General features: G+C 44.5%; 1 protein-coding gene across 7 annotated transcripts in view; it reads left to right on the plus strand.

Annotated features, from left to right (window-relative positions):
* RUNX2 (RUNX family transcription factor 2) overlaps positions 1-15838 on the plus strand; it is a 233988-nt gene that overhangs the window by 65041 nt on the left and 153109 nt on the right. For 4 of the 7 annotated variants that reach the window (XM_043591570.1, XM_043591571.1, XM_043591572.1 and 1 more), the window contains exon 4: positions 6910-7083. The exons of the other annotated variants lie outside the window; for them this stretch is intronic. In XM_043591570.1, coding sequence (XP_043447505.1) covers positions 6910-7083 — 174 coding nt within the window. The remainder of the gene's footprint in view (positions 1-6909; positions 7084-15838) is intronic. 7 annotated transcript variants of the gene reach the window in all.

Raw genomic sequence — 15838 nt, forward strand, 5'->3', positions numbered from 1 at the left:
AAAGTTGGACGCTCAACCAACTGAGCCACCCAGGTGCCCCTCCAGTTTATTATTTTTTAAAGATTTTTCTTATTATGAAAGATTTCAAACACATTAAAAGAGATGATATTTAATCAAATCCCATATACCCATCACCTTATTTTATAACTGGTAACATTCTGCCATATTTACTTCACCTTTTGTTTTGCTGAAATATTTTAAAGCAAATACCAGACTTATGACACGTACCCTCTAAATATATTGGTTAGCTCTTCAAAAATATAAGGGCATATTTTTACATACTCACAAAAAGCACTACCTCCTTAATATATTGAAATAGTCTGTATTCATATGTCCCTAATAGATCCCCACACCTAAGCATTTTAGTGATTTTCCCTCATTGTAAACTTTTCCAGTTATATTTAATTGCATGCCCTTCTTCCCTACTAGACTGAACTGCTGGGGGGGGGGGCAAGGACATTATCTTAAAGATTTTCTCTCCCCTCCTCCTTGCCATGCCTGGTGAGGCTCCCATGTGGGCACATGCCCACATGGACGAACCAATCAGAATTGTGGATGTGGTACTGGTTCCTGACTGATGGTCTATTGCAGATCTGCTTTTTAGTTTTATTTATTCTAATTGGTTGGTTGATTGATTGAAGTTTATTTATTTATTTTGAGAGAGAGAGCATGAGTGGGAGAGGGGCAGAAAGAGAGAGAGAGAGAGAGAATCCCAAGCAGGGTATGTGCTATCAGTGCAGAGCCCTATGTGGGGCTCAGACCCACGGACTGTGAGATCATGATCTGAACCAAAACCGAGTTGGGCGCTCAACCGCCTTAGCCACCCAGCTGCCTCTATTTATTCTGTTAAAAACATTCTTTTTTTTTACATTTATTTATTTTTGACAGACACAGACAGAGCACAAGTGGGGGAGGGGCAGAGAGAGAAGGAGACACAGAAACCGAAGCAGGCCCCAGGCCTGACGTGGGGCTCGAACTCACAAACCCGGATCATGACCTGAGCCGAAGTCAGACGCTTAACCGACCGAGCCACCCAGGCACCTTTATTCTATTTTAAAATTGTATTGTCATGATACTCAGGGTAGAAGTAGATACCCAGTAAGTGAGTGCTTAAAGTTGATTTATTTTTAATTTTTTTTAATGTTTATTTATTTTTGAGAGAGAGACAGAGTGTGAGCAGGGGAGGAGCAGAGACAGAGGGAGACACAGAATCCGAAGCAGGTTCCAGGCCCTGAGCTGTCAGCACAAGACCCCATGCACAACTTGAAGTCACAAACTGCTAGATCATGACCTGAGCTGAAGTCAGATGCTCAACCGGCTGAGCCGCCCAGTCGCCCCCAAATTGATTTAAAATACTGCTGTAAAAAGGGGAGCTCCCAAACATCATCATCCACGAGATGACCCTGCTGTGCCCCAGGATAGCGGACCTGCCGTGACTTGGTGCCCTTCTCGTGAAGGTGCCTTGTTTTTGCAAGGTGCACTCTTTTGTAGGTGCTTTTGGGTGACCCTTCCGGAGGAGTGCATCGCACTGTGACTGTAGTGCGCAGGGTGTGACCTTTTGGCTGGAGGCCCACAGAGCTTTCCTCAGTGGTTAGGCAGTTCTCAGTCAACTTTTATAGAAACGGGCAGAATGGGTCACATCACAGAGGCAGGTTTGTTTTCGTAGTCCGCATACCACACTTTCAGGGTCTTCACGTACCAGTTTCTGATGCCTGTTCTAAGCGGAAAACCCAACGGCCCTGTTACCAACTGTCACCGTGAGCTCGGTGCCCTTGCACTGGAGAGTGGGCGGGGCGGGGGGGGGGTGGGGGAGGCCTGGGGCAACCAGGTTCAGCATCTTTGCTCTGAGGATGTGTGAATGCCGTGACCTTTTGATCACACTTTTCTTCTCGTGCCCCTGAATTTATTGCAACAAGAGTCCTGGTCAGCCAAACACACTCAACGTTTTGAAAGAAATTTGTTCTGAAAACTATTTTTTTTCTTCCATTTTAAATTCACTTTGACCGTGATTTCCCCTGAGCGACCGATGCTGTAGTGTTCTAATCTAAAATAAGCTCGTTGGCCACGGGAGGGAAAAGAGCGTGGGGCCAGCAATCAGAAATCCCGAGTTCTAGTCCTGCCGCTAACTGTGTGGCTTTGGGCAAGTCGCCTCCCCTCTCAGGGATTCAGGGTCCTCATTCATAAAAGAAGTACGTCACTCAGAAATTTAGAGTCAAAATGATTTCTCTTGTCCTTTTCAGCTCTTTGATTCTAAATGACTTGCAACAATGCTGAAGAATTATAATGAGAGCAAACGGGACTTTTTCAGAAAGCAAGGAAGCAATCGGGCATTCCCTTAAAATGCACGTCCTTTAGGGAAATTTCTGAGCAAGCACCAAGAAGGGCTAGGCTCTAAAGAAAGGCTTTGCCCGCTGGATTCCCTAGGTTGTCAGATAAGAGAAGGGGCTTTTGGGGGGGAAAGATAGCATTATAATATGATATGCCGGGGCAGAAAATTTGTTCTCAACCAGGACATTTATCTAAAAGAGGAGAGACTATTCACGTTCATTCATTCATTGCCTAAATATTTGTTGAGCACCTACTATATGGTAGGCACTGGACTAGGTTGTAGGGATCCAACTTTAAACAAGACAGAGCACTTATTCTCACGGGGTTCATATCTTGCAGGCGAGACAAATAAGTACGTGAGGTAAGTACAGATTGTGGTAATAGCCATAAAGGAAATAAATGGAGGGTGTGCTCTAGAAGGAGGGGACCTACTCTGGTTATTGTGGCAGACAAGACCTCTCATAGGAGGTGGTGTTCACTGTGAGGCCTAAGGGATAAGAAGGAGTGGGCAAAGAAATAGGGGGAGAGTATTTCAGGAGTATGGAGAAGTCCTGGGATGGGAAACTCAAAGGATTCAGTGTCAGATGCCCAGGGAAAGGTGGTGGGGTCCTGGACTAGGGCTGTATCAGTAGCAATGAGAGAACTGAATGGATTTGAGATACACTTTCAAGACGGAAATGACGAGATGTGGTAATAGATTGAATGTGGGGCGTGAGGGGTAAGGGGAAATCAAGGGAAATGTTTAGGTTTTTGGCTGCAGTGACTGAGTGGCTGGAACCACTTACTGAGATGAGGGTACGCTGAGAGGGGAATGGGGTTCGCTGGTGAGAAGAGTCAAGAATTCTGTGTTAAGTATACCACATTTAAATATCTTGTAGACATCCCAGGGGAGAGTCGGGTAGGCAGTGGGACACACAGGCCTGGAACTCAGGACAGAAGTCAGGGCTTACCTCAGAAATGGGGGAGTCCCCGACACAAATAGGTGGCACCGAGTGCATGAGATTGTGAGGTCACCTTGGGCAGTGGTTCTCTACCTCAGTTGCCCATCGGATTGTGAGTGATCTTACAAAAGAACTCCCCAGGACCCGCTCTCAGAGATTCCGATCTAATGGAGCTGATGTGCGTTCTGGACATCTGTATTTTTCAAAGCTCCCTGGAGGGTTTTCTTAATCCTGCTGGAGTGGAGGAACCACTGCTCGACGGAGAAAGTACAGCTAGAGAAGACGATCCGTGCCCGAGCTTTCACACAGTCTCAAATAGAACACAACAGTTTTGCGTTCTTTATGCTTTCCTCCTATCTGGAGGACCCGCTCTTTGGCCCTTTGGATGAGGCTCAGCTCTCCCCGTACCACGGCAGAGGACCCTGTCTTTGCTTTAACTCGATGTGCCCTTGTCTTCCGTGTTCTCGATTTCTTAAGGGACTGCCTGAGTGTGGAGGATTTCAGTACGTCTTCTTGCAGCCCATCGTTCGCATGTTAACCCTGATGTGGTTTAGCGGTAGCCGGTATTTGTCATGGTTGAAAGATGAAGAACCTGTTCAGCTTTTGTTCTTCGTCGTCCTGTAAGAATTTTGTTGTGGTTGTGGTGGTAGCTACAAAGGGGCAGGCATCTGCAAGGAGAAACGTGTATGTGTTTTTGTACATGCGCAGCCACAGATAGGTGCTCCCTGAATTACTCTGGGTGTCTGTAGATCCTTGGTAGCTCTCGTGTGAAGGTGATTTCCAGAAGGCCATTGAGGCTTTGAAAATTTCACCTGCTCCTCCAGTTTTCATACTGATCAGCGATGCTGTGAGTCCTCTCTGTATTCTTGCCTCCAACTTCCTACGATCCCCCCCCGAAGCACTGGGCTAAGAGAAAATACAAAGTGAACTCACACGTCCAAATGCTGAGCTCACATCTCCTACAGTCTCCATGAAAGCCTAATGAAAAGGCTGTAGAAAGCGGAGGCAAAGCTTTATTAAGTTTTCTTGCGACCCATAGCCCACATAAAGTCCCAGTGTTTAAAGGAACCGGGCAAGATCGTGTAGCCCTCCCCTTAGCCCTCGGGGAATCTGCCATTCCAAAAATATGGCCTATTAAAAAAAATAACTTCCAGGGACAATTCCATAAGCTTTCTTGTTAATGTTTACAGCTGTATCAACACCACACCAATGCTTTTTTTTTTTTTTTGTATGTATGTGAGGAACAGAATCCATGGATCCAACTGTGACAAGTACTGTATAATTCCCTAATTGTCAAACTAGTTAGACACAGCAAGATGTATTGATGGAAGTTTGTTTAGGGTAATGGGTGAGCTATTAACTTTGTAATTGGATCCTTGCTGCTGCTTCTGCTTGCGTTGAAAACCAGCCGTGGTACCACGTGGGGCCTAGCTCGTAGGTGTCTCTTTCTGTTGATCTGGATATTTTCAGTCCACCACAGCAGCTGTGAGAGGAAGGGAAGATAAATCTAGAATGCCAGCATTGATGGGGCCACGTGATGAGTGGAAAGCGTTGTCAGCTAGGATGAGAACTGTGATCCTCTTCCAGGCCAAACCAGCCAATAGCTGAAGACCACAGGCTAGTGGTGGTACCTCTGTAGGCCTTCGTCGCTTTGTCTGTGAATACCGTGCTTGCTGGGCTCCAGGAGCTGTTTGGGCCAATCTCTAAAGGCCCTGTAGAGTTCTAAAATCTGTTCATAATCCGGATAAGAAGTTCTGAACAACAAGGAAAACACCCATTCACGCACAGAGAATTTTCGTGATCACTTTTCTCCTGGTCTTAGTCCCTCATCATAGCAGATGCCCCAACTGGCAGGAAATAGGGTGGTGGGTCCATTTCAGTTAATGGGCCTATTTGGAATATGTTTGGCTGTGGAGACAGCTAAACTCATATTACCAAGCCTTGGCTTCCTGTCTGTTTTCTTTGGGCTGGGTAGGCAATGAAAAAGGAGACAGGAAAATACATTTTGGGGCAAATAAAATAAGGAATTTGTCTTATGAAGACAGCTTATAGTTGGGAAATTCTAATGTTCAACTTAACCCTATCCTGATATATTCCTCTTGTCCTCTTGTACCGAGAGGAAGATGAGGTATTCTCGCTACCCGTAGAATATACCTCCTGATTCTTGAAAGCTCTTAATAATCCTCCTTCCAGGTTTTTTTCTTTTGTGGGTAATATCCTAATTTCCTTAATTTTTCTTCAAAGGGCAAATTCTGATTCCAGTCATCATCTTAAAAAAAATTTTTTTTAAATGTTTATTTATTTTTGAGAGAGGGAGAGAGACAGCGTGAACAGGGGAGGGGCAGAGAAAGAGGGAGACACAGAATCCGGAGCAGGCTGCAGGCTCTGAGCTGTCAGCACAGAGCCCGACACGGGGCTCGAACTCACGAACCTTGAGATCCTGACCTGAGCCGAAGTTGGAGGCTTAACTGATTGAGCCACCCAGGCGCCCCCAGTCATCATCTTAATGGCTCTTCTTTGAATCTGCTTCGGTTTCAGTTACAGTATGTTAGGGTGACATACTCAGGCCTCATTCTGGTACAGAATATGGAAAAAGGAATCTACAGTATGTTTCTGTTCATGTATGAGGCATTACCCTGCTCATTCACCTCGGCACCACTCTGCAGATGTGCACTTAACTTACGTGGCACCAAGTCTCACACGCTGTTCTGTTACACTTGCACCAAGCCCATACTCCACTCTTTGCTACAAATGATTTCATGATTTTCAAAAAGCCTTAGAACCTGAGTTATATTTTAGCGGGCGTATTTCCTTATTATCTAGAATTTCCTTCGATTTGAGACTTGAATAAAGCGAAACAAAGTTATGTTTTGTTTTGTGTTAATAGTGGAATCTCACATTCACGTGGTAACTCAGAGGGTGTTTTTCCATTTCTTATACAGAACCGTAGTACTAGATTTAAAATAGAAGAAAGCATTCTGTCAGATTTCACATGCTTTATTATATGCTTTGAGGTTTTGGGGGTGTCACAAAATACCCAGATTCCTCTTGAGAATCTGCATTTCCTTGACCGTATTTCCACTTTTTCCTCTGAAAGGGGTTCTAGGTTTGAGTTTTAATTTTTCAGGAGAGTCTCAGTGAGGTCTGGTTGTAACGTGAAAAAGAAAAGTCACTATGGTTATCATGGGAATTGCCCCTTGACAAATGTTTGTCCCTGTTTCTGCCCCAGTTTTGGGATAATATGTGTGACATGCACAGACTCTGAACTTGCGGGAAGTTTCCTCCTTCACGAAGTAAACGAACATAGCCCAGAACACATTCACCTTTCTCACCCTCGCCCAGAGGGTTGGACGAGGCACGCAGACAGCCCTTCCTGAGTGCCAGTCCTGGTGTCAGCTCCGAGTCACCCTCGGGGACCCTCAGCTCTCCGTTTGTAGCACAGAACTAGGAATGCTCCACACCAGATGATGCTTAGAAAGCCACTAGAAATGGAAGGCATTGTAGAGACACTTCCTTATAAATACCAGTATTGATAATCCCTTGGCTTTAAACCCCCAGTATGTATGTTCACATATCTATTTAGTATGGTCAATTGTTCAGCTCATTAATATGCTTTTATTTTATGATTTGCTGTTTCCAGGGCACAGACAGAAGCTTGATGACTCTAAACCTAGTTTGTTCTCTGACCGCCTCAGTGATTTAGGGCGCATTCCTCATCCCAGTATGAGAGTAGGTGTCCCGCCTCAGAACCCACGGCCCTCCCTGAACTCTGCACCAAGTCCTTTTAATCCACAAGGACAGAGTCAGATTACAGGTAAGACAGACTCCTAGGTTTCACTTGCACACAGTCCGGCAGGCTGGGGGTGAGGGGCTACCACACGAGATGTACTCACTTCAATACTCCTGGGCTGTGAAATGGCTTATTATTAAAGAATCAAGATGTGAAGAGACTGACCTTCTTTTTGATTAAAAAAAAAATTCCAACGTTCAGTAACTTTGGGATAAAACCTGGGGGAAGTTTCTGCTAATGTTGCACTTCTTGGCGATGTCAGTGTGCAACACTAGTGGATGGTAACGACTATGTTCTCCGGGAGAATGTTTGTTATGAGTTTCTGTGTTGTGCCCGGCTAGTGCAGGGGATAACCTCACACCCTCACTATTAGAAGATTAGTCTTACCGTCTCAGATTTGGGCTTAAATTTCTTACATGTATAACTATTTCATTCAGTTTGCCTGGAAATTGCCCAGGGCTAACAGGAAGCCTTGATTGGTGGGTATAAGGCAAGGTCACTGAGCGGCTCATTGGGCAGACAGAATTCACGTCTGATTCACTTTTAGCTCCAGTTCCTCTTGCGACATGTCTCTTTATTACTACATTCTAGTAAGCCGCTTGCTTTACCTTTCTTCTTAAAAATTAACATCAGCATTGCATTACACACTAATCATTCACATTTGGTGCAGTAAGACTCCCAGCTCTGTCTGTCTGTCTCTGTCTCTCTCTCTCTTTTCTGCCCCAGTTGTGCAAAAACAGATCTTGCTTTTAGTGTGATTGCTCTTGGGTCCTGGTGACAGAGGAGTTATGTCAGTCGTCATAGATCTTTAAGTTGCCCATCAGAAATACTGAGAGCTGATGTCACTTAGTCATGTCATCTGGCTTCTGTTGTTGGCAGAGGTAGACCAGAATGGAGGGAAAATAACTCAAAACAAAATGTACAAGAGACTATTCTAACGGTTAGGTTTTGGTTGATAGTGCTTACGTGTTGAGTGTCCCTAACAGTTTATAAACATAACTGTTTATAAATGGAATGACCTTCCTCTCTTTCTCCCCTGCCCGTATTAGGGATATGTCTTCTTGGATATTTACTTAGAGTAGGTTTCTGTGGGTATATGTATATGAGTCTGAATATATGGGTATGCCTGAGTACATATTTAATAGATAATACAGAATTATAAAAATAAAATATCTAAACACTACAGAGAACCAGATCTCTGCATCAGGGAAGAACATTAGAGCTCTGTGAACAATAGCCATGGATTAGCCTAAAGAAATCACTAAATGCTGATAAGTAGGAATTAAGCTTACTGTGTTTACTAGGCAGGCGTCCTTGATAAAAATATAAGGGTGAAATTCACACTAACTTGTGAATTTCAAGCTTGTTGCTACAGGTGCTACTGCATTTAAAGTAGTGGGCTTTAGATCTTCGATGAAGCTTCATAAATAGCTGTCCTTTTGTCTTCAGAGTAATCTTTAGACCGTGTGTGTGTGTGTGTGTGTGAGCACACGTACCCATTTGTATACATATTTAAGAGTGTTTATATGTGATTTGTAAGGGACTTATGATGCCTAACAAAATATATATATAAGAAAAATATATGTGCTATGATTGGGCAATCCCTGAGCTCTTTAAATGTTTGATTTCTGTGTTCTAATCCTTAACTGTTTGCTAATTATGTTGTACTAATGACTAATGCTTTCAAAGTGGCTTTTGGAAACTGTGTGTTGCTAGATTCATTTAAGAAGATGCTTTCCTCAAGGCTTTGACCACAAACCTGAAGATGACGTCATAAAAAAGCACCAGAGGACGTTTTAGAAACTGAAGGTATCTTAGGTATCATTAGCCAAAAGGCCGGTGAAAGTGGTAAGGGGGATCTACATGTTAGCAGCAGATGTAAGTGCAGAGAGTAAGGCTCTGAGAAGGTGTAAGACACGGGGATACCAGGAGAGCATCTGGGCAGACCAGGGTCGTGACCACCTCCATAGACGTGGCTCTCCTCCGCTGGTCACCTCCCTCCCCGCTGGGAGGCTCAGGAAGGTTAAGCTTCTTCTTGTCTGCAGCTTCACAGCAAGCTAGTGGCAGAGCAGAATTCAGTCTCTTGACTCCTGACGTAGTGTGTGTTTTTTTTATACAGTACCATGCTACAACTCCCTCATGATCAATTAAAAATAATATTTTAAATACTCACTGGATGTATTTCTAAAAAATGAAAACAGAAAACAGTTGTATTTCTAGGTACTGATAGCTTTCTGGAATGACACCACAAGAGTCTTAGCTCTGCATTGGCGATTATAGCACTAGAATGATTGATTTATAGATCAGTTTTCTCCTTTTTCTAGCATCCAGAGTATTGGGCCCAACAACTGTCTCCAGCAGCCTTCCAAATGTGCAGATTGACACGTGTGTTTGTGCCACCCCTACCCACTCTTGGCCATGTGCACTTTCCTTACATGCTCCTGGACTGTTAGTGAGGTGATTGGTACAAGTATCTTCCTATAACCGAGGGTGTGCACACTTCTACTGTGACCCAAATTATTACAAAATCCAAGAACATCCAAGAACAGCAGCAACTTCGAAGTGAATGTATTTCACTTTTTTTCCTCTCTGGGTTAATTTTCTTATTTATTTAGTGACGATAATTTAGAGCCTACCACACGTAGAGAATTAGGTCTCAGGTAATACGGGATGAGGGGAGAAGAAAAGTGCTCTGTCCTTGGCTTAAAGTCTAATTGAAGAGATAGCGATCCTTCCCAGCCCTCACACAGCCACATCTGTCCCCGGACTGTAATGCTGTTGTTTCCTGAGTCCACGTTCTTCTCCCTGCACCCTCTTACTTAGGCTGTTCTGTCTCCGGTGGTCTGTGTCTGCAGAAAGGTGCCATCCATCCCTCAAGGTCATTGTTACCTTCTTTAGGAAAGAGTCCTGGGACCTGTGTCTAGAGGCTGCCTATCTAGCCTCTAAGCTGTAGTTGAGATTGCCTTCTTTTACAGCTGCTGGGTGTTTCTTTCTTTCCACCCTGCTAGATTGCAGATTCTTCAAGGGATTTATTACAGGGATTAATTTTGGCTTGTGTAGGCACAGTGGTAGGCACATCTGGTGAAATGTTGAATTAATGAAAGCTTAGATGACAAGATATCAGTACAAGAAGAGCTGAGATGTCATGCCTTGTTGGCATCAACTGTTCTCTCTCATTTCCTGTCCCAGGGTGCCGTTGTTCCCTGGTGATGAGCACCAGTGGCCGAAATCACATTTCGGTATAACGCTTGCATAGTGAAACCATTTGGTTTCATTCCAGTGTAGGATCTACATAATTCCATGCCTAAATGTAAGTTCTACTTACGAGCCTTGCCTACGATGGGTTTTGTAACTTCTCCCCAGTATGTAACGTCTGCATTTTAGTTCATGGAATCCTTTGGATAAAGAAGTTTGTCATCTCTCATTGGCTTGGCCCTCTTGATATCTCAAGCTCTTACCCCAGGACTATAGATGATGATCATGGTTGTATGGTCACTACTGTATATACACTTGCCAACAGAAAAGGGGTGAAATGAAGTTAGAAGTCATAAACTGAGGAAGTGATAGGCACCGAGTGTTTCATATTAGTGTTCTCCAGTGTCTCTTGTAGTTCCTAGGGCTAACGGTCCTACCCATGCAATGGGCTGGCTTCTCTGCCGTGCTGGTCTGATGGTGTCCTTCTGTTGTTGTCTTTAATGGCTGATGTTCTATCTGAAGGCCCCAGGGCCTCCTATGGCTTCCTGAGGAAGTTGCTTCCTCTGTATCTTTTTTCTTTTCTTTTCTTTTTATTTTTTTTAATCCTCAGACATCTGGTGCCTATCTCTGGGTGCTAGGAAACACCTAGTCGGTCACAAATGGCTACTTCTTTTGATTCAGAACGTGGTGATTAGCAGTGGAGTTAGGGATATTATGTTAGGAGATACTGCTCAAGACAGTCACTGTTTTAAACTCAGTACTTTGTGGGTGAGGGAGCTACACCTAAACAACAACAACAGCAACAAAAGCAGACCTAGGCCCTCGGGTTTGGTGGATTGGGGCATTCATCTAACCTTTCGGGCTGGGCGTTCTGCTGTTCTATTATTCATTCATTCAAAAAATACTTGAGTGCTTACTATCTGCCAGGCGTTAAGTAAGTGCACAAGATAGATACAACTTCTGCTGACAAGGAGCTCCCCTTTTCGTGACAGACGGTGTCTGTAAATGGGTAAATAAGCATACATATGAGATAACTTCAGACAATAACACATGCTTTGAGAAATTGAATAGGGTAACGCATTAGAGAGCAACTTAGGGAAAGAAAAAGGTAATTTTGATTAGAAAGTTGGGACAGGGTTCTCCGAAGAGCTTTGAAGATCTGTGAGGAAGAGCATTTTCGGCCACGGAAGACTCATGCACAGGCTCCCGGGAAGCAGTGACTGTGCTTGCTCAGGGGTCAGGAAGAGCAGTGTAAGTGGAATGTAGAGAACACAGGAAATGATAACAGAAAGCGAGGCAGGGAGTGGATTATGGAGAGCCTTCAAGGACCTGGTAAGGAGCTTGGGTTTTGCTCTGATCGCAGTGGGATGCTCTTGAAGGATGTGAAGCGGGGGAATGACCTTATCAAATTTACATGCTTTTAAAAAATCACCTTGGCTGCTGTGTGACGAACGGATCATAAGGAGACAATGGTTGAAGCAGGGTCATCGTTTCGGAAGTTACTGCAGTAGCCCAGGAGAGAGTTAAGGATGGTTAGCATTTTTTCTTCTTTCTTCAAGACTCAGATCAAAGGCTGGCACCTCTGTCAGGCTTCTTCCAACCTACCCACACTGAGCCTGAGGCTTCCATACCGCCAGTCCATGTGGCGACAGTTACTTGTTTACACGTCTGTCTCCTTCATCAGACTTTGAACTTTCAAAGTCTAGGGCCATGTTTTATTTTATTTTATTTATTTATTTAAAAAAATTTTTTAATGTTTATTTTTGAGAGAGAGAGACAGACAGAGTGAGTGGGGGAGGGGCAGAGAGAGAGACACACACACACACACACACACACACACACACACACACACAGAAACTGAAGCAGGCTCCAGGTTCCCAGCTGTCAGCACAGAGCCCGACGTGGGGCTCAAACCGGTGAACTGTGAGATCATGATCTGAGCTGAAGTCTGGTGCTTAACCGGCTAAGCCCTGGGCCATGTTTTATTTAGCTTTGTGTCCCCGTTGTCTTACATAGTGCCTGTTGCCTTGTGACTTTGGTTTGGTGACGAATGGATCATTGACCTCTTCGGGAAGTGTGATCCACTATTATCCTAGCCCTAGTGCCTATTTGGTTGACTGACTCTTAGCTACCCTTTATTTATTGAAAAGCGTGTTGTGTGCCAGGCATTATAATGAGGTTAGTTCATACGCTCCTTACAACAGCTCTGTGAGATAGGTGGCATTATTTTGAAAGCTGAGGGTCAGAGGGGCCAGGTACCTCGCCCAAGGTCCCACTTACAAACCATTAAGTGGTAAATATAAGAATTAAAGCCAGATCTGCTTTGCTTCAGGGTCCCATGCTCCTTAACCACCATGCACTCTTGGGAGGCTGAAGCATACTTCTATCGTGGCTTGGTTTCCCCCAGTTTCAGTACCTACATCTTTTTATTTATGCAGCTCTTCCCCACTGACATACTGGTTTTACATAAAGTTCTTATCAGAGCCTTGAAACAATTCTGAAAAGTACATATTTTCCAGGTGGAAGAAATTGATTCTTTGAGAAATGACATCCTGAAAACTTCTTTAGCCATTCTAGTCGACTGTGAGTTCCAGATTCTTGGTAGGCAGTCACCCCCATCCCTATCAAGTCAGTCATGTTGCTGACAATCTAAGTGGTAGGTGTCCTCAGGGACTAATCTCTTTGTCTTCTCTCCATTGGGTATTATTCAGAATCCTCAGAGATATTTTCATAAAAGGGAGGCATTAAGAGTGTCTGAATCATGCTTTAAAATGCAATAAAACTGGTTTTAATGATTAAATTATAGTTATATGAGCATAGATGCAAGGTGGCATTCTTAGGAATATCTTAGAAAATAACCTGGCTAGGCATCATGTAGGATAATAATCTAACCAGCAGTTACCTTGACCAAAGCGAAGTAGTTTCCACCCGACTTCGGTCCGATTCCATATTCCCTTGGCAAATGCCACACCTTTAAACGTTAGAAGGCTCTCAGGCAATCGGGCCCCTGAGCTTGGCCTGTGTACGTTGGAGGTCCCAGGCCCGAGTCCACTGTGCTCACACTGAAACATTTACTAGCATAATCCTTTCCCAAATAGGAAAGCACAGCTGAGTAGCGTGTGTCTCAAATTGCTGCTCTGTTCGAGTGCACAGGGACCACACGACTGTTTAATGTGACACAGGGTGAGAGGTGAAGTGGACGCGGGGCTGGTGGCTGGGGGGCGGTGGTTGTGTGAGGGAGGGTGAAGCCATGAGAGGGGCTCGGGCACTGTTAGCAGGAAGAGTGGCCGCAGGTGCCCTCCCTGTGAGATGATGGTGGGGTGTGGAGAATGGGAGTTAAGCAAGGTCTCCTGCTTTATGACCACCGTGGTCTTACTCACCTGTAGGCATCTCGCGTCCGAGGGAACTGAAATCACCACATTCAGAGACCGGCTGTTGAAAGTACTATTCTTGTACTTTGGGGGAACTACTGTTTAATTTCTGAAGTTACTAGAGAGTCCTGTCCCATCTTCTTCCTTTGAGCTTATTTGGGCAGACCAGTCAGGGCAATTTCCTGCTGCTGTGCACATTTGTGCACTGGGAATCATTTTAGGGGAGGTCACTGGTTACAGTCCTTGTGAGAAAACAGCACAAATTCTGTGTCAACACAATTGCACATCTCTTCAGCTCTGGCGGCCACCTCATGATGAAGAGCAGAGTTCAGGTCCAGCCTGCGCTGGCTTTGAAGAAGAAAGCTTAGTAGGACCCTGCGAAAGGCTGGTGGTCAACATGTCATGCTGTTGTTAGCCTGTTAGCATCATCTGTAAATTAACTTCGTGCAGGTCTCTGGACTTCTGTTAGTAGGAATTCCCTTATTAACTGAAGATGCTCTGGCTTTCTTATGCTTTTAGGAAGATAGAGAGGGGCAGTGTTCCAAGAAAAATTAATTTCATGAGTTTCAAAAACTTGTCTTTGTAATTTCCTCCCGTCTGGAATAGAAGATGCATAGTTAATATCTAATTGTGATAAGAAGAATCCATCTACATAATGCCTCGCTTTATCCTTCCCCAAGACTCTTCCGTTTCTAGCCTGTCTTTTGGTCTCTGCCCCAAAGGAAGTCTTGATTTCTTTTTCTCATTATTTTCCAGAGCGTTATGGTATGCACGACTTTCCTCTTTCCTAGTTGACTGGTGACCTTTCCAGCCCATTTTCACCTTTTGCAACAGAGTGTAGACAAAATGATCAGAATAGGAATCTCACGTTGAATGAAATATTTAACCCACAAGGCTAACTCAGGAGAGGGGCAGGTCCGTGTGATGTAGTGGATGGTCCAGTGGAGATTTTGGTGATTAATTATCGATGGGCGCCTGGGGCTTCAAAGGCAGAGTTGGTATGCATTGTACCGTGTACTGTTAATAGTGACAGCAATACCTTACAAATGTTACCTGTTTAGAAAGTGCTTTGATTCCATATTTTCATTTTAATATGTGCAGAAATATTCCAGGAAGGAAGAATCGTATGTCACTACGACCACGTAAGACCATCAGATTTTTTTTCCTAGGGCTTTGTTTGCTTTGAATAAAGACTTGCTTTTTCACTGTTTCTAAACAGTTGGTGGTAGCAGTCTTCAAAAGACGGATATCACAGAAGAGTCCATCTTGTGAAGCCATTTAGGAATAAGAAACTTAGGGCCAGGTTTCTGAAACTCTCAGAGTTAAAATCGGTGTTGCAGGAAGATTAAATCTGACAAGGTGGTTTTAGGTGGAGGGGAGGGGAGGGTGCAGGGGAGAGGGTTGAAAAGAATAGTGAATGGTCTTGGAGCCGTCATCAAGGTGAATGATGGGAAGGAAAAATGACTTTGGTTGAGCATTGCTGAGGAGCCGGCTAAGGACACAGATAACTGGAAGAGCCCACGAGCATAATTTTGTGTGTCTCTTGCATGGGTTGCAGTTTGGGAACAGGGGTGGGCTCTGGTGGATCACCGGGAGAATGACAGTTTCTCCCAGGACTTGGTAGGACTTGGTACAAGTCAGGGAAACAAGGAAGATGTTGAGCCACTTACCAATGTGGAGGAATGTCCTGGAGGTTGGTAGGTCATGGCAAAGATGGAAGAACTTCTGAAGAGGAGTTAGCTTGTCTGGTGACCTTGGAGAATGAGCCAAGTGGAAAGGTTAGGAGGAAAGATCCAGGCAAGTCCGAGTTTCAGTTCAGGAGGGAAGTAGGAGTGTTTTAAGGAAAGGTCGAGGGTAGATGAGAGCTGTTGGCCGCTCCTTCAACCATTCCTCATAATGGCAGCTGGAGGCTCTATCTGATGCGGCCTTGAGAAAACACAGCCCTCTAGCTAGGTATGACCGGAGAAGTAGGGGTTTTCTGGTACTTTGTTAATGCATTCCAAGACTGTGTTAACTTTTTGTCATCCTGTCCCACTGTGGCCTGCAGTCCAAGAAGAGCTCTGATCTTAGGGCAGGCTTCCCCCATCCTGTCTTGGAGTTGACCCAAGGGCAGCACTGTACTTTCTTATTCGGTTTCATTATGTTGCTTCCATCTCCTCCTTCCATCCTGTTAGGGTTATTTTATAGTTCTGATGCTTCACCCAGTATGTTGG

Source organism: Prionailurus bengalensis, chromosome B2 (assembly GCF_016509475.1).
Source record: "Prionailurus bengalensis isolate Pbe53 chromosome B2, Fcat_Pben_1.1_paternal_pri, whole genome shotgun sequence".
NCBI classification, from domain to species: domain Eukaryota; kingdom Metazoa; phylum Chordata; class Mammalia; order Carnivora; family Felidae; genus Prionailurus; species Prionailurus bengalensis.